At 35.3% G+C, this 19,617-nt stretch overlaps 2 protein-coding genes across 4 annotated transcripts; both read right to left on the bottom strand.

Annotated features, from left to right (window-relative positions):
• Positions 1 to 196: 196 nt before the first annotated feature.
• Positions 197 to 12,641, bottom strand: Pi3K68D (phosphatidylinositol-4-phosphate 3-kinase catalytic subunit Pi3K68D). Of its 2 annotated transcripts, XM_034331641.2 has the most exons (20): positions 12,459 to 12,641; positions 11,949 to 12,205; positions 11,660 to 11,872; positions 11,358 to 11,592; positions 11,208 to 11,252; positions 9,563 to 11,057; positions 9,290 to 9,491; positions 9,048 to 9,221; positions 8,713 to 8,973; positions 8,458 to 8,646; positions 8,157 to 8,382; positions 7,941 to 8,087; positions 7,620 to 7,868; positions 7,116 to 7,552; positions 6,884 to 7,040; positions 6,184 to 6,419; positions 5,907 to 6,107; positions 5,136 to 5,332; positions 4,803 to 5,050; positions 197 to 4,728 (listed from the first exon to the last, which is right to left on the bottom strand). In XM_034331641.2, exons 1-20 carry the CDS (start codon positions 12,582 to 12,584, stop codon positions 4,555 to 4,557), a joined length of 5,469 nt encoding a protein of 1,822 aa, XP_034187532.1. In that variant the 5' UTR covers positions 12,585 to 12,641; the 3' UTR covers positions 197 to 4,554. The 2 variants fall into 2 exon arrangements, with proteins under 2 accessions (XP_034187532.1, XP_034187533.1); XM_034331642.2 differs by lacking the exon at positions 11,208 to 11,252 and having other exon boundaries at positions 12,459 to 12,639.
• Positions 12,642 to 13,422: 781 nt separating this feature from the next.
• On the bottom strand, positions 13,423 to 19,569 carry LOC117607689 (putative cytochrome P450 6a13). Of its 2 annotated transcripts, XM_034331661.2 has the most exons (6): positions 19,004 to 19,569; positions 16,193 to 16,353; positions 15,516 to 16,089; positions 14,628 to 14,849; positions 13,973 to 14,224; positions 13,426 to 13,859 (listed from the first exon to the last, which is right to left on the bottom strand). In XM_034331661.2, the coding sequence occupies exons 2-6, from the start codon at positions 16,340 to 16,342 to the stop codon at positions 13,699 to 13,701; spliced, it is 1,359 nt and encodes a 452-aa protein (XP_034187552.2). In that variant the 5' UTR covers positions 16,343 to 16,353; positions 19,004 to 19,569; the 3' UTR covers positions 13,426 to 13,698. The 2 variants fall into 2 exon arrangements, with proteins under 2 accessions (XP_034187550.2, XP_034187552.2); XM_034331659.2 differs by lacking the exon at positions 19,004 to 19,569 and having other exon boundaries at positions 13,423 to 13,859; positions 16,193 to 17,520.
• Positions 19,570 to 19,617: the final 48 nt, after the last annotated feature.

Raw genomic sequence — 19,617 nt, 5'->3', positions numbered from 1 at the left:
ACCGGGGTGTACGAGAAGCAAAGACGGACGTTCAGAGTCGAACGTCGAAACAAGATGGCTGGAATCGGGGTCCCCATACCCAGCCGCAAGGACCGTAGAAATTTGGATCGAGTAAAATTGTAAAACAGCGTAGTCTATATCGAGAAATCACGCGTACTGCTTCACCTATGCGAAACGGGATGCGATAAACGATGTGTTTTGTTTTTTTAAATACTTGTTAAAAATCACTTTGTGGGGAAAGTGCAAGATGGGAATTATACATACGTAAACTATATATGCCTTGAAAACCACGAGAAACGAAGTCGTGTCGTAATTACGCAACTTTTAAACGTACCGATTTTAATCTTCGACTTTTATTACCTTCTCGCTCGAAACGAGTTTCTCTTTTTTCTTTTCCGTTCTCGATATTTTATTTCGCTTTACGGCTACTCGACGGTAGATTCTTAGATCGAATTTTAATGACAATAAAGAATAAAAGAAAAAGAAAAAAAAAGACGAAAAATATACAGGCTGTTTTCGAGAGGGAAATGAAAAATAAGAGAGCCGATGTTTACGAGCCGTGTGCCTTGAGCGTTGCCAACCCTTCAACACGCAATCACGATTTTCTGTAGACGCGCGCGTGTATATGTATGCATGTGTATGTGTGTATGTGTGTGTGTGTATGTTTGTGAATAAGAGGAAGATTGTAACGCAACATTAAAAATCTCACGTGAATTATGTGTACATAGTTACATAAAATACCGCAATTCGTAAGTTATTATATTAAATATTAACATTATTAATACTAATGAATGTTACACGATCGTTAAGCCTAGTATTATATCGATATGTGATCGCATTGCAAACTTTAAAATATACGGTCTAATGTTTAGTAATCCCATCGTTTACCTTTATTCAATTACTCTAATCAAATGCTTGAGATGCAAAGATCTTAGTAAACATGGATATAAAGAACCTTCAACGACCCCCGATAATCGATATCGTTTTCTTAAATCGATTCCACTTAAGTAAAATTTTGCGACGTTCCGTTGAAATGAACCGCAATAACGATTAAACTCCATCCCCCTCCGCGGATCAAAAGTTTTCCAGTATCTCCGCGACGCTCGGTCGAATGGGTCTCGTTAGATTGTACATAAATACAAGCACAAAAACGTGTAATGCCGTTTATGTGAGGCGGCTAGGACGTGTAACCGATGCCAGGAAATTCGCGCCGAGACAAATAAAGCAAGAGGAGGAGACGATGCTGCGAAGGTGGCGAACGAGTCCCGTGGGAGCCCTCAACTTAACTACCAGATCGATGTCCGACCCCAGCCCCTCTTCATCCACTGAAATCAACCCCTGCGAACACGCAACCGTCTCTCCGCGACTCTCCCTCCATTTTTCCTCTCACCGAGACCAGTAACTACAGATGCAAAAGACTGGACGTACTTACTTACCTTTGTTTTCGAGAGGTCACCATTTAGGGGGTCCCAGACACCCCAGATGAGATTAAGTCCACATGCAGAGAGCACAGCCGGTATGGTAATTGTGCCTGTTTTACCTGAAAATTTTTAGAAATCAGTCAAAAGCAGCACAAGACTGAATAATTATTATTAAAATTGTTTGACAAACTTGTATTCACTTCACGCAAAGAAAAAAGCAACCGAGTTGTTATTTAAGTGAACCAATTTCATTTCCGAGTTATTTACCTAATACCCGTAATTTCTTTTCTCAGTTATTTATTTAATTCTTCTATCATTTTAGTTATTCAATGTACTTAACTTCTTTTTTCGGTTATTTATATATACAACAATCAATAACTCCTGCATCCCTTGCATCTCTGCAACCTTTACATCTCTGCAACGCCTCGGGTTGCAGGCGTCCGGAGCTGGGGCTCTAAATTATAAAATTCAAATCTGTCATATTTAAACTGTACATTGCATCATGATATTTATTATAAGGCAAGGGGTTAATCATATCAAAGAAAAAGCGTACATAAGATTTTGATGGCGTGATAATGATAATTCGATCACCGCGGCAGATTACCGTTACAAAAAGGAAAACCAAACACCGCGTAAAGCCACTCGAATCGATTTCCATGATAACGTCATTGTACACAACTACCATTCTATAAATTATCTCGGTATTGTAATACATACTTTCAGATTGTTTCCGTTCCCGTCAGAAATGTGTAGCTTCTCTCTGTGTTAGCAACGCATCTATGATTTACAACGTTGAAATCTTTCCTGAAGTAGTGTTAAAATAGAAATTTCGGTATATCCGAGTTCCTTGTAAATTTTACGACAAAGAAGTTAAAAAGCGTTTCTTCTCTCGTGGTGCCCACACAACCACGTAGCATGGTTCCATGGGTTCGGTTCGTGAACGGTGGAAATCAGGATCAGGGAAGAAGATAAAAGGATGCAGCGTTTGGAACTGTGAAAGAAGGTTGTCAGGTCGGCAACCCGTACGTAATTGGACCCCGAGACGTAACAACGTTTCACGTATACCGAGAAATTCCTAGGGATGCGTGATGGGGGCAGGCATACCTTTTTGTCCGAGTTGCTCGGTCCAGTCGAAAACACCAAATAGCTTAGTTTTATGGGGGGTGCTATAAAAGCTTCTGAATCGAGTATCGATGCTTCCAAAGGGGCTAATCTGCGGATGAAAACTGTAATAAAACGTCCGCCCTGCGTATGTATCTGGAATCCTTTTGCAGTACGCGCGCCCTTTACGCGTCGGGGCCCAGGTAGCTCGTTTCCGTTGAACAGCAAAAGTGGGAAGAAATAGAAAACTACCGTTTCCGGCTCTGTCCACGTTGAAACCGAAACCTTTTGCAATTATGCACCTTGCGTTGGGACGAACAGGGAATCTAAAAATATGACTAACCTCGTAGGTCCTAAATCCTCCAGTTGCTTACTGCTGCAACTTAAAATTTATTTAAATTTAAGAAAAAAAAAAAACAGGATTATTGATCAATTGTATTGATAATTTTACTATTTCACCGTTACAATATTTCATTGTCACGCTAAATAATTGAAAAATAAATAAGGTATTACCAAAATTAAACGCTTTTTGTACAATATTGTACATACAGTGGTGTACAGTAGTAACACAGAGAGAGAAAAGGATGCAGTTAAAATGCAATGATACAATTTGTGTCATTTGTTATTTATATTTCTAAATCATTGGATTAAAAGAACCACTAGTGAATAATTACAGATAATGTATAAATAAATTATTAAAATTCTTAACATTATATCTCACAACGTAAAGTTTATAGAAAGCACATGCAAAAGCAATTTGTAATTGATAAATACATATGTATATATTATAAAATTAATATTTTTTTCTAATTATAATTAGATCAGATTCTACACGATTGCGAAAAAAAAGTACAACGTATACTGCTAAATTATTCAGTTAAATCTATAACAAAAATCAAGATCATAATTAATTACATTAATACACTAACAACAGGAGACTAGATTAATTATATTGTTATTAGTTTAGTGACAAACTAATATGTCAATAAGTAAAAAATTGCATACAGTAAAAATCTGACGAATCACCCGTCGGTAATGTATTAACAGAACCTTTACTTTTGTTATAGTAATATTTGCTAAAGAGAATTATACTAAAATATTCACAATACATGGTTACGAAAATTACTTATAAAATCAAAAGCATATTTACATAATTTCATTCTCCCTTTTTTCATCTAAAAATAAAAAAAAATTTATAATACACATTAATTCACAAAATCTCCTTTCATATAAATCCTATTGCTCTGTATGGAAAGGCATTTTGGTTACTTTAATATACAAGGCGGTTTTTTGGGACACCCTGTAGAGATTAAAATTTTCTTATGAAAGTAAAAAATGTTTTTTTCGTTACCTAACGTATTCCTTATTGTAGGCAAGTAACTTGTATCCAAGTAGATATTACTATATGTAAGTATAAAAGTTTACATATTGTCAAACTCATAACTATTCAGCAAATATAGCATTCGATCGTCTACAACTGCATAGCTCAGCAAGATTTTAATTTATTTACAGTTAATAAAGATTAAGTTTTGATAAGAATAGAATAAATATTTTTATAAAATTTCACTAACAGCATTAGAATACTGTGAACTCAAAATATTTCATATTCAGCTGGCAGTATATGTTTATAAAATATAACTTAAATAAAATTTATAAGCAATTTCATGATTAGATATGTAAAGATTAAGTAAAATAAGAACTTGATTTTTCGTATCTTGGCAATTCTTACAAAGGTAGAATAATTTTATGAAATATGCCTCTTCATCTATGATCTCATTAATTTAATATCGTTTTATAAGTTTTTAGATCACTGATTACCTTGGGTTAAGAAGCGTTTTCATTATGCATAAAAGCATGTATCGTCAATACCGATCGTAGTGATATTACTATTATTATCCCTGTTGCACTATTATGTGCATAACATAAAAATATTATCATTAGTATTGTGCGATAACATTGAATATTTTCAATTCCTTCCAGAATCAATAGCCATGAGTATTAATAAATTCATTAAGAAATTATGAATATCGTTTCATCGAACACTTCCTAATGAAAACCATTCAATTGTTTCATTTGTCAGGTCAAAACGTTCAAGTGGTAAACATAGTCCACCAAGAAACTCATTTTCTTGCAATGTATCATGGTTCCATATTGTAGCTTCTAGAGTTCTTTCTTTAATAACATCCAAAGACATTCTATACTCTAGCTGTAAGGAATAATAAACATGTAGGTTCAAAATATTTAATGATATAAATTCATTAATTATTTTAAATTTGCTACCATTTCCATAAACGAAGGATGACAATTTTTCTTCACAACTTTTGTTTTTCGTTTTGTTTTCTTTGTAGGATCTGGTTTAAGATAAACTTTTACGTATGTATTCGGTTCTTGACCATTAGCCACTTTTGGCAATCCTCTTGCATGATAAATCATCACATAAAAAGCTCCACGAGTATAATGAAGAGACATTTTAATTTGTCCATTTTGAACGTTGTCCCTGACTCTTTTCTCGGCCCACCAATTGCCAACTGAATAAAAACAAATTTAAAAAAAACAATGATGATAATTAATATTTATTTATAATATTTCCATATTTTCAAAGCTCCACCATACCTTTTACTTTGCGTAAATGAATATCAGCATTTTGCTGATCCCTCAATAGAGGATGAAAGAATGTGTAAACCAGATCACTTTGGGAAATCTCTGGTGCCATTTTAAATAAGCTTACAAGGAATTTTTCTATATCTGCTCTGCGTTTATCAGCAACTTGTTTTATATTAGATCTTCCAACACTTATACCACTTGGTAAACTGTGAAATAAATTTTTTAATTATGAAAAATCATTATAAGCAGGAAATAAAATTTGAGTCATTGGTTGGATCATGATTTCAAAAGAAATTTGCTATGTATCAAAGATTTTGGTGTGATTAGATAGTACGAGAAAAGATAACACAGTTTAATTCTGACACTGTGATATAAAGTATTTGTTAATTACAAGCAGCTTTAGAACGCGCTACCGTTTTAGATTTACAATCATTTCCAGAAGTAAGTATACACATATTATATACACAGTAAATATGTAAAAATAATTTTGTATTATTTTAAAGGGAAATATCATAAAGTTAGAAATGGGGCTCAGACGATTTCGTGCTAAAATACCAGTACAAAAAATATCTGGTTTGTCTTATAATCCCGAATTTTATCGAAAAATTTCACAGAATGACCCTAATGAGTCACAGAAGAATGTAAACGATAATTTTAAGAAATCAAACAACGTTAATTATAAGCATAAATAACAAATGTCTAAATAACAAAGAAATATAGATTGTTTAAATTAGTAAATAATTTTATTTGTGTTATATAAAGAAAATAAATGTTACTTACCTGGCGAGTTTAGCAAGAGGAAAGTGAATGCACAGTTTCTGATAAAATTCGCAAAATTCTTTATAGGATCTAAATAAATAAGTGGGGTCTGCGTGACCCTTTCGCTGTATACGCAATATATACATGTAATATTTTTCAGGGTCATATCGTTTTTGATACCCATGTACTTGAACGCTTGTTAATTGACCTTCTTGCTGCATTCTGTAACAATTAAAAAATAATGCCTTTTATTTCAAACTTTCATACAATTTTGTGAAATTTATATTGACAAACTTACGTGTATGTACGTGGAATAAACGACAACAATGCCCCGTCACTGTGATCGCCCGAAAATCGAAGCTGTGCCAAATTGTGTAAGAAAAAGTTGAATTGAGTGAACCAACTTTTAAGCGAACTTTCGATCATTCGAGCGAATGTCGCGGCAGCTTCGGGATTCGTTTGTTCGGGAAGAAGAGCTTTTTGTACATAACTAACCGCGTCCACCGTTACACCAGGAATACCAGACGAAGTCATCTGTGAATTCGTATAGTTATTCATTTTAGATTTGTTCGCTAATTCTTTGATCTCGATATTAGCAAGTTTCTGTTGTATAACGTTTAATTCAGTCATATTATTTTTAAGACGACGACAGATCTAACGTGTAAACTTTATGATACACAAATTAAGTTAACAGATTACTGTTATTAATTTTCTGAAATTTTTAGCATGTTTACTCTTCTCTTAATTGACTCAGACTGCTGCATTGTTTGATATTACGAGACCTCGGGCGATAAACACTAATTAACGCATATAGTTTAGCGTGATAGCGGGCCACTTTCAGATAAAACGCGAGGATAAGTCCTTCCGTTGCGGTATTTTTGTTTTTGTAACGGAATAATCATTTAAATTACAACACTATCGAGCTTAAAAATGAATGTATTATAAATAAAAACGTCTGTATTACTGTATAATAATATTAAATGAAACAGTAAACTTACCAATCCAAAAAGATGAAGAATAAGATTTCCATGCTTCCGTACCACGTTAAATGCTTGACAACATAAATCAACAAAATGATGGAATTTAGCTGATGGTTTATCTCCACCATTTATAACGTACGCCATATCAGAAGTTAATACAAACGGTGTTCTATCTCTAAATAAAAAAATACAGTATACATATGAATATTTTGAAGAAGTAACGATTAATGTTTCAATTACAATGTTTTACCTCTTGAAGTTTCCAAACATTTGTGCGTCACCTAGGAATTTACCAAAATCAATATGGAACAGGTGACCAGATGTTTTTAACATAATATTGTCATTATGCCTGTCACAAATCCCTAAGATATAAGTAGCAACACTGTAGCCCGCGCAAGATGCAGTGAAGTTTTCTACAGCCCTTTCGTATTCTAATTCAGAAGGATTATGCTTTGCCAGCCATTCGGCAATCGGTCGGTCTTTAAAAGAACCAGTCAGACCGAATTCGACTTGTATTTTTCTCAAAGTTTCCGCGTCCGTGACCATTTCTATCATCCCACGTTTGTACCCAGTAGGCACACAAGTAAATGTTACCATTTTAAGATCAAGACCCTCTTTTAGCCAAAGTTTATCCATAATGCGAACTATTTGAAGCGTTAACATATCTTGTTGTAAATCATCTCCAACCTTCAAAATTATTTTAATGTAAAATAATAATAAAATACTATACGAGATATTTGCGTGATAAACGTACTTTAAAAATTGCAGGACAGATTACATCGTCACAGCTAATGAAATTGATTTTCAGGGGAAGAGTGAACGATGGAAAATACGAACAGCTTTGTACATTTATACCGAATACTTGTTTACTGGGAGACAAAGGTAAACATGTACCATCATCTTCCATTAATTGACAATGTATATTTTGTAAGCTAATTTTCAGCGCATCCATTCTTAACGAATCTTTCAATTGTTTTATATTTTCAGCTACTTCGTGTAAATTCTATAAGAATATGATTTATTATTATTGTTAGATTTATAAAAAAAATACAAAACATATAAAAAAATAATTTACCTTGACAAGTAATTGTTGGGTAAGAAAACTATTTCTTAGTGCATCGCCAATAACAGCTAGTAATGCCCGCAACATTAATTGTAGTCTTTTGTGATAGCGTGTGGAACTAATATTTCTATCATCTTCTGAGCCAATTTCAGAAGAATTCTAAGAAATTTAAAATAATGTAACGCATCTTGTGAAATTCAAATTCGTTAATAATAATTCAGTTTTTACCTGAGGACTTTGTCCTGGTAATGCTTGTGTCAACAACCAATAAACGTGATGAGCTACACGTGGAGAAAGTAAAGCTCGTTCTAACAAGAATCTTGCTAGAGGTGATGTTTCATATGTTTCGTGCTTCAATGCTTGCAACAATTGTGGTAAATAATCTACCAATTCGTCGTTACTCAATTCTCGAATCCAGCCAACCGCTACTTCTCTAACCTTCATATCTGGAAAACTATACAGTACTTATGATTAATTGAAGCGATTAATGAATTCATATTTATAAAGATTGATTTAAAACAGCGGTTACCAAGGTAACAGTAATTGTAAAGCTTGAACAGGAGGCAAAGCACTCCAAACCCTGAGAGATGCATGAAGATCAGGTAAACAAGCCCAGTCCCAACTGTGCGCAGCTAAAAGCACTTTGGGCAAAGCTTCGGGTCTGTCGTGTAAGTAATGACGTTTCTCCCATAAAATTTCCCTCTCCTCGATAAGTGGTCTGTCAATAAAAGAAATAAATAATAATGTTATATTATTAATAACTAAAGATTGTAAATATATGTACCTTGTAAAGGTAGTTTGCTGTGTAATGTCTATTAATAATTCTTGTGTATTCTGATCTAAGGAATTAAAGTCCAACGATTCAACATCAAAATCCCTTAATTCTGTGGGGAATAACACTTTGCCACCATAATCGGGTAATTCTAAACCGATGATAGCATGCGTATCCCCTTGAGGATGAATTCCAGGTGCAGGAGCAGGACCTAATCTCTTATCAGCAACTGCTGGCCACAGAGATAAAAAGAAACTTCCTTGACTCATCACTCTGTGACCAAGAAAAAGGAATACATTTTAAAACTGACAAAATCTTTTCCTTTAATCTAATGTACATATAATTACCCTTCGAAATCAAAGAACTGTATAGCTCCCCAACCTAATTCTTCCTTTTGCATGGTATTTTCTGCCGAGGAATTAGATTCATGCTCGGTAGGTTGTAAAGTACGACCGTACAATACTAACACTAGCCTCGCTTCTCTTGGTACCTGACAGACGCTTATGCCACGAAATTCCAACCTGAAAATTATAATGCAGATTTAAAAAATGAAGTATAATTTTTAGATCGCAGACATCACGATAATTACCATGAATTGAACAAAATTCTTGGATAAAAATTAGAACTGACTGTCATAGGTTCGGATAAAACTGGATTTCCAACAGGTCTTGTACCGTGAAATATTTGGGCTGCTATAATATAATCATCGTGTTTCCATGATCCTGGCAATCTATGAACTGCTCCAACGCGAACTAATATGGTATCCAATACTTCAGACGCTATCAACGTATCTGTTATATCAAAATATGTTATTTCTATCAAACTTATTACATAGAAATAAAATGAAATTCTTCTTACTTACCTGTTGGAAATTCTGCTTTGCTACTTAACTCAAAATCAACTCTAAATGCATGACAATAAGTTTCTACAAGATCTTGAATCGCCCCACGTATTTTATGACAATGGGATGCAATTACATCTGGAAACTTTGTTCTTAAAGTAACAACAGAATAATCACCATCTTCGTGTAAGATTTCTGGTTTCTTGCATTCGATGTTTGTCGTATGAACTTGGGGCAGAAATTGACAACACGCGTTCACAAAATTGTCAACAGCCTCTGTAATTTCAAACATTTCTATGTTTCCCATTAATGCACAGACTGCTTTTATCGCTTGAACAACGCCACGTGGTTGCAGCTGGGGCAAAAGACTAGTACCATGATTACTAGTTGCCAATTGTATCGCAGTAGTCTCTACGCGTTCCATTTCTTTCTCTACTGTCTCTAGCAAGATAAGAAGCGTATCGTACGATATTGGTTGTACTGGTTCATTTGGAAGAATGTCTTCTAATTTGAGACACTGATCACGATTATCATCCTGCAGTGTTCGCGCTATAGATCGCTTTATTTGTGCTTTAGTTAGAATAGCTAACTCGATGTCTTTTTCTAATTTGATACATTGATGTATGTATTCGTATTGAGCTAAAGTTGTATTAGGTGCAAAGTATTCTGCTAATCCCCATACTCTCAAACAATATTTTTCTACGTTCACCGTATCCTCGTCCTCTAAGGAACAAGCGACATTGAGAATAACATGTTCAACGCTACAGTTTACATCACAGGTGAATGATATGGACGGAGTATTTTCATTAGAATCCACTAACTGTGGATGTACGACTAATTTTATACTTGTGCCATCAGGATATAAGTTCTCCATCATCGGACTGATTATATGTCCGATGTTTGTACTAGGATCGTTAAAGGGAAATTCACTTCGGACAGATTTCATCATTTCATGGAAAGCCTTTAAATCACAATCATGGAGGGATGGTCTAGTTTTTCGGACCGTTATGTTCTCGTACAAACGTGTTTGTCGTTTCTGTCTTCTGTCTAACGAAGTTCTTCTTCTTTCAATGGTATTCCAAGCAGATGAATTCCTAGGAGGTAGCGGTGGCGGTGCCGCCGGTGATACAGCAGGAGATTTAGCAGATTTTTCCACAGCAACGTATACCGGATCTGAATTAACACTTTCATTTGTGCTATACATATAATCAAATGGATCGAACGGGTCATATACCGATCCACTGACTTGTATCTCGTCTTTAGGCCCCCGTGCACTCTCATTAGGATCGTCAGTCTTAACAAGTAACGGATCAAACGCTTCTAAAACGCTAACTCGTACATTTGTTTTATCTTCTACTTGATCAAAAGAACTCAAGTCTATAAGATTATTATTTGGCTTCTTTTCTACCACTTTCAACACGCTTAGCTGCTCATCATCCTTAGAGAACATAGGTTTTTGTACACCACATACAGAAGGAGTAATACTTGGTCTGTAATTCATAGGTAATGGAGGTATCTGTAAAAAAAAAAATTGTGATTTGTTCTTGAAAAGATCTCAAATATTATATATCTATTTAATGTTATTGTGGAAAAATTCTACTAAAAAATATAAATAATGTTCTTTGGCTAATGTTTAAGTTGAAACGCTTATACACAATCCATATACCTGTGCAAGAAAGTAAGTTTTAAAATCATTAAGATTCCATGCAAGCTGTAATGAGAGTTATCAAATAAAATCATCATCCAAATAGAAAAAAAAATGACACTTTAATTGTTATCAAGTATTTATAGAAGATTAATGATATAGATTACTTACTTGTGGTGTTACATCAGGTACAGTACTGTTAATACTACTGGATCTTGACATGATAGGACTAATTTTTGGAGTTCCCGGTGTGCAAGGTGCGGTGGAAGATCTAGGATTAGGAGAGAGTGATTGGTATCGGAAGTCTCGAGAATGATAACCGGCGATACTACTGCTACGTGATACTCTTCCTTGTTTCTTTAATAACGAAGGATGTGTTTCCCATTTTGGTTCTAATAATGGTTTTCTGTTGTGAAATAAGAACAATTTATTAGTAATAACGTAAGAAAATTATTAGGTAAGAATAAACTTACGGTGGTGGAGGTGGAGGTGAACAGTAATCAGTTAGATCATCTTGCTTCACTGGACTTGTAAAGTTAATCAAGTCACCTGATTGTTCTTGACTCGTTGTAGCTGTTGTGGAATTTCTTCGAGATGGAATTGGTGGTGGTGGTGCTAATATCACAGTATTCTTCGATTGATTGGTATTAAAGGAACCGGGCCTTGGTCTGCTTCTACTCTGAAATCTAAATATTTAAAAATTAGTCACCTCTGATTGTCACTTAGAGAGATTATATGAAACAATAATCAAATATAGTTTACTTTTCACTTTGCGGTGTATTATCTCTCTCTGATGAATTGCTATGCATAACATTATTCCCTGTGTGTATGTCACTTTGCGGTACACAAGATTGGTGTACATGATTAAATTCCGAACGTTGCTTTTGTAATTTAAATTTTTCTAAAGCAAGGCTTTCTAAACTCAATGCCTGAGCACGCTCTAGGTCCTCTTGAAATTGACGCTCATAATCGATCACCGTAGACCTCTGAGTACTTGCATTTCTATTGTAGTGTGACATCTACAATTTAATTAAAAACTGATTAAAACTAGAAGGAAAACATTCATTAATATAAGAGATAGATAACATGTACTTGATTTGCAACAAAGAAATATGTCAAAAGAGTAACAATTAAGTTCGTTTTAACCTATAATTGAAGTATACATACGAGAATATCAAATTTTATTATTAACATAATTAATCAAACAATAATCATACTAATTGTAATAAATTAGTTGTTTAACAAGTATTAATCAGTAAGTGTTAATCATACATTATAAATGAATGTTGGAAGTAGTAACAAGTGAATTAAAAGATGGGTATCAAATCCTGTTCGTTTACTTTGATTGATATCCAGACACGTGTTTTGATAAAAATGGGGGAGGTGTATTGTTTGCATAGACGTAGAGTTTATCGTTTAAAGGGCCCGGTTATCAATTTAAAGTGACAGAAGAGGTACGCATCCACGTAAACAGATTTACGGCTCACCGTAGCATTATTTTCGGTGAAATATCTCGCTGTCAGATACTGCGGAAAATCTTCGAGCAGAAAAACGATATAGTTGGTAAAATAGCACTGTCACCTAATCAAGGAAATGACATTTTTGATCGTATAATTATGTGCCGTATTAACGACTTACTATACATACGCAGCTATCTACATACAAATCGTTCTATGAACGAAGAGTGCACTGACTTGGAGCTGCTGCCACCAATAGACAATGCACGGGTATTATAGAAGACGCAACAAAAAGTACGTACTGTGCATGTAACAAAATACTATAGTGCATGCGAATACTACTATACACGACACGTCTTGCAATCGATACAAAGAAACAATGTAATTTAAGACTGACTATACTGACAATGTAATTGAAAGCAGTGATGGTATACAGTTAGATTACATTAACTCTTTTTGGCGTGTTGACTGTTCGAATGATTAATTTGTTCATCCTGAATAGCGAGCCTTATTTGATTACCGCCGATTTAATACATAGACGGGATGCGTGGGATTCGCTTACAGTTATGTATTTTTTATTTTTTTATTTCTAATGCCATATTTGTTACAACAGTACATTATACAATGTGTTCTTTATAGTACATAAAATGTTTACAAAAATATAAATGTTTCGTTTGTATAAGAATATTATACTAAAAGTACATTTGTAATAAACTATTGTCTTAAAAATAATTTCTAATTATCATTATATTAAAATTTACTCAATAATTAATTGTAACATAGCAAAAAAAATTAAATACACTATTTATGGTAACTTAAATCGAGATTGCAATTTCTGACTAATATAATGAATACAACTGATTAATAGTTTCAATGAACAAACAATTAAAGCTTGATATTAAAGTTATTGATTGACTGTATTAGCATTGATTGTATCAAAGAATTAAAAAAAATATTGATTACTTTGTTGAGGTATATTAAGTACACAACAGACTTTGTCATCAATGTGTATATGTTAAAGGTTCTTTTCCTGCAACTTTAAAAATAGTTTAAGACTACTGTACAATTTTTAACCAGAATCCATTCTCGCTCGTCGTTACCAAGCTTCTTCTACTAAATTTGATTGGTATAACTGTTTTCTCACAAACATCTACTCTATGCTTCCTTAGGAATGAAATGATACCCACTTTAATTTGTAACAATGCAAACCTCATTCCTGAAACACGTAACAATTATAATTAACTATTATAATTTCGTGTGATGTATCAAAGGAAATGAAATTTCTGCTATTTATCTTTTTATTAAAAACGGTTGCAATGAAAAAATTACCTATACAATTTCTTGGTCCTTCGCCAAATGGAAGATACGTATACGGATGCCTCGTGCGTTTGTTCTCTTCCGTAAACCGTTCAGGATCAAACGTCGCCGGATTCGGATAATAATCTGGATCATGGTGGAGTCCATAAATTGGTATAATAACCCGCATACCCGGTGGTAGTTCCACTTTACTACCCGGTATTTGATATTGATATTCGCATCTACGAGATAATAACGACGCCGGTGGATATTTTCGAAGAGTTTCTGAAAATTAAATTTAAAAAATGAGCTTCCTTTATTAAACAAATGAATAGGATGAACGAGTTTAATATTTAAACGTAAAATATATTAATATTAATTGTCTTTGTTTCTTTTTTAGCGAATTACAAATGCGATAAAGATAATTTTTTATCGGGGTCACAATTTTTACTTGCAACCTTTGACTCATGTCGGATAAATATATGTACTGTTCACCGATCACAAGAAGTCCTGCGGGACGGCACAGGGGCAAGAGGGGGTACTGTACACACACATTGACTGACCCCCTAATTTTACACGAGCCTAATTAGCGGGGCTTCTTGAGATCGGTAGACACTAAATAATATCGGCCCAAGAATATGAAATCATTTCAGTGAATGCAATTTACCGAGGTTCGATTAATTATTACCTGCTATAACCATATCAAGGTATTTCATGTCCTGCACGGCATCATAAGTCAATTTTCCGTCTCTGTTGTCGATGGCATCTTGAATATCGCGTCTCGTTCTTTCCTGAATCTCGGCATTCAATGCTAACTCGTAAAGGCAAAATGCAATGGTGTTGGACGAAGTTTCGTAGCCGGCAGCGAAAAATACAAACGCTTGGGCAGCAATACTGTTCTCGTCCAGTTCTACAAACAAATCATTTTTATGCGATAAAGTTATCCGGAAAAAAAATTATTTACGTGCACGACGTAACGCTTCTTTCGGTCATAAAAATAAATTTTGTTAATTTACATGACTATATTCACCGTCGCTTCAGTGTAATAATTAAATAATATTCTCTTAATTATCATTCATCGCCAGCAGTAAATGAAACGTTTCATTTAACTCGAGAACGCCACAGTTTTATTACCGTTAAAGCGGCTATATGAATGGAGCACTTACTGTCAATTTTATCTTGATTAATTTGTTACAGAACGGTATCGTTTGAAGCGTGCATCGAATAACACACTAAGAAGAGTTATCAATTATGTAATATCTCTTCATTGATACAATTAACTGGTTCGAAATTGATACGAACTTAAGAAAAGTTTCATTTATTAAGTGTAAAAATTCTATTACTCCATCGTAATAGGTAGGATAGACCCATCCTTAATGGTCTTTGAAAAAATGTATATCGCAGGCCTCGGTATCAAGTTCACCGGCCCACACGTTAAGGTGAACAACATTTCTCTTGCACGATTTATCTTCGTAGGGAGTAATCTATACAAACGATAGGGGTCTGACCGATATAGCTATAAAGCGAGTTTATTTCTACGCTTTCACAAATGTCTATGTTTTTCTGATTAACCTACCTATTTCCTCGACGGTATCCGCATCTTCGTCGTTGCTAATGTGCCCGTTACCAGCCTCATTTTCCAAAGTGCCTTTATTTTTTAATTCAATTAACAGGTCCATAAAGTCGTGCCTCTTGATACCGTGCTCTTCTCGTTGCTTCAGCATCTGCGACACGACGTTCTTGAAAAATCTCGTTACCTCGGGGTTGATCACTTGAACGCTTAAAAATTTATAGACCCTCGGCATAGCTGTTCTAAGCATCCGCCATAGGGTGGCCTTGTAGCTTGGTCTCGAGAGCTTTTTCGCAGCCCTGTGGAACTCGGATTCCTCGTCGGTGAGCGCGTTTATTTGTATGCCGAAGGCGCAGCTACCAATGACGTCTATCGTAAATTTCGCCGCCAACTCGCGAATCTCGATTGGCCGATCGGCCTCGGACGAGGATCCGATTAATTTTTGAAACTCTTCCCCGCACTCGGCCAGCAGGTAGAACATTCTTTTTAATTTGCCAGATGAAAAGGCTGGGGTCAGCTTCGACCGCAGGCTCTTCCATTTCTTTCCCTCTAGATTAAACAGGTGGGCGGACAATGGATCCTAACGACGATTACAAAAAATATAATTTATATTGCATTTTTAACTTTTGACTACACTTTATTTTATAAGGAGTGTAATTAACTATACTTGATTTATTTTTTACCTGAGAATTCACCGGTATGCCGCGGTTCGAGAAGCAAGCAAAATTCTTCACGCATACGTTCTTGATAAGGTCTGGATCCCGCAGAATCAGGACGGGCGATTTCACGCGAAACGCCCCGAAGAATCTCTCGTCCTTGAACCATTCGTACATCTCCTTGATACCTTCCGGCAATGATATTTGGAATAACAACAAAGATGCATAGTTGCCGAAGAGAACGGTAGGCTTCCGGAAGGGAACGCCGCGAATCTCCCAGAAATTGAAGGTGGAAGTGAGGAAACAGTATAAAATACTAAGGAACAGCCCCAATAAAAGGAACTGTTCCAGAAAGTTTCTGATTATGCTCCACATCTCAAATATAATATAATTTCCTTTTATTCAATTTATTATTTTCATTTTTTTTTCTCTCTTAATTTTCAATAAAACGAACAGTTTCTCTTTTTATTTACACCACGTTCTAGCAGAACACCACTGCGTTGACTGTGCACCGGATATCGGTTCAACGTTTATCGCCGCGAGGTCGGTGTTAATTGTAAAACAAAGGACACACTCTTTAGAGTCGCGTCTCGAATTACACAACCGACTGTTCCAATGGAATCCTTGGAACTGTTTACCGGCGTAGAAGTGCAATTGTCGGTAAAGGAGAGTGACTCATAAGTCCTCGCGAGAGAAATGTCAGTGAGATACACGTGCATCACTTTTTCTCCGCGTGTTCGCGCGCGATGACGTTTCGAATGAGCACGTCATTCGTTATTAAATTCTCAATTTCGACAGACGAAAACGTTCGATGAAGTTCCGTTTTTGAAAAATCGTTGGATATCTGATAAAAGAAATCAGTGCCTCACGCTTTTGTTTGCGATCATCGGGCCGTGATAATATAATGCACCATCGCCTTTCGAGAAAGCACTTTGTTGCTCGAAAATCCGTAGAGCAAAAAGTTAAACTTCCGGCATATCACAGTAGGATATTAGTCATGGTAGCTATTCTCTAGACACTTATTTTCGGTATTTGCAAAAAACGCGTTACATAGGTTATTACACATATTCTCAGCGGTTGTATGTACCGTGCGTCATTCAGCGAATCAAAGGACCTCCGCCCACGCGAACACTAAATTAATTATCGTCTAAAAGAGATCTTTAAAAAAATTCACGCGAGCGTAAAATAAGTGGCAGCGGAGTTGACACGCTTCGAATCGACTGCACGAGTTTGGGGACAAGAAGAAAAGATAGGAAGAGGAAGAGGAGAAAGAAAGGAAGGAGAGAAGGGAACGACGCGTCTACGCAACGCGTATCGTTCTCGCCGAAAGGCTGACCAAGCTGACCTCCCACCGACTAGAAATCATGAACGTACGCACGCACGCACGCACGCACGCATTTACACAGCTTTGCACTATTGCTGCGACTGGCGTTCGTGCCCGAAGTCGTGCATGGTCGTGCACTGTTCAACAGCCGTTCGTTTATCAGCCTACCTAACCCTTTTCCCCTCTCCCTCATAGTAATTAGTAGATGGCCCATCGAGCGTTTCAAATGTAAATATTTAGAGAAAGCTTGGAATCAATTTGAATTTTAATCGAATATTGATCATCCGAGAGCCCCTTCAAAGTCTTGAAGACACGACTCTTGAGTCTTGATAAGTCTTGAAAGGTTTGATCACAATTTTTAGAACTCGAATATTTGTGTACGCGCGTGTACATAACTTTTTCTTTGGTGTTGGTTCTAACAAGATAAATTACATATTAGCAGTAATTTAGGTTACAGCGTTATGTTGCAACAGATCCGCTTGTAAACACGTCAGTATACCAGCGATAATACTATTCAGTATTTATATGCGTAGAGTGATTTAATATTTTTAGGATTTATTAATGTTCGAATGCCTGAATGTTTTGGTATTTCAGTATTCTAACACCTTAGTGATTTAATATACTAAGCTTTATCGTTTTATCTAATGTAAATTATATGTATGTAATTTAAAAAATCAAGTGGGGAATTCTAGAATGTGGTAGGTATTACGTTGTATGCATAGATAACACGGTTTACTTCTCGTCATGAATGCATGTCTGTCGGCAATTCATTGCAAATGAAAATAGATCTTACTTTTACTAACAACCTGATTTCTCCTTTCTATACTTCTAGAGAAAAACAGATGGTCGAGCATAGGAAGTTCATTACACTACGTGTATGTACATATTTCTTGTGTGCTTTTCTTTACCTTATACCTCCGTTATGATGCACGAGACCAGATTCTCGGAAAAATATAAGCAACGCGAACAAAAATTAGTTAGCACAATATGTGCATCCTTTACTTCTAATTTTCTGTGATGTTTGTTATTATTTATTGTTTTGAATCTTATAAGTAGTGGACTACTTAAGATACAAATTTACATTTTCATTTATGTCTAATACAAATTATAAATAGAAATTATTTAAAACTATTTAATTTGTGAAATTATAAGGGAAAACATTATATTGTTATAAAGAAATTAATTTAATAAGGATATTGTGTAATCTTTACTTTCATGTTTTCAAATTTCGTAATGGGTACACTTTAAAATGTTGTCGCCATCTGGTGGTAAGTGATGAAATTAAGAAAGCAGAAAATTACTTTCTCCGCAAGATAAGCGATTAAGTACAGCATCGAGCATGGTGGGCTTCCCCAGGGAAATGGCAATGTTGCAGGCTCCTGTATTACCATTTTCCTTAGAAGAGCCTACTTTGCTCGATACTATACACAAATAATTTTTAATGATGATTTGTTCTTATTTTAAATTCTTTAGCACTGAGATCATAACTTAATATAAATCAAATCTTGACTTACCGATTACAATGATGATGCATCAGTGTTTTGACATCTCTTCTTATAACAACGACGACGTTGAAATCAACGAACATTGCACATGTGGATTCCTTCATACTTGTATAACTCATACAACTGATATCGTTGTAACGCTGCAATGCTGAGGGTATCATTTCTTTGGTAAATTAAAATTCAAGGTGCTTAACCTTAAACGTAGAGAAGCAAATTATCAATCGTGGATTAATTGCGGATTGATCGTGGAGAAACTATGAATCAATAATAGGTCAACAGCGAATTAATAATAGATCAATCATGGGCCGCTCCGCGGACAGTCCGCATCCATTGCGAATAATCTGAAGTCAATAAGAAATAAAATACAAGTCTAAAGACAATGTTTTGACAGTATATGCGTAGAAAAGTACCGTCCACGTTTGCTAAGCTGATACTCGAAAGGAATCCGGGTCCAATTGGTCATGACCCACCTCGGCTCCATGTACTTTCGGCTTTAGTGTATTATTGGTTGACTCGGTCACATCTACTAATTAGGCTTGAATAAGATTAGAGTGCTGTCCGATGTATGCGAAGGACCCCCATGCCGTCACAGATCACTACAGACGCGGATGGTACATACATGT

Source organism: Osmia lignaria, chromosome 6 (genome assembly GCF_051020975.1).
Source record: "Osmia lignaria lignaria isolate PbOS001 chromosome 6, iyOsmLign1, whole genome shotgun sequence".
Taxonomy (NCBI): domain Eukaryota; kingdom Metazoa; phylum Arthropoda; class Insecta; order Hymenoptera; family Megachilidae; genus Osmia; species Osmia lignaria.
The sequence above is the reverse complement of the archived record's forward strand: the minus strand, read 5'-3'. Positions and strand labels throughout refer to the sequence as shown.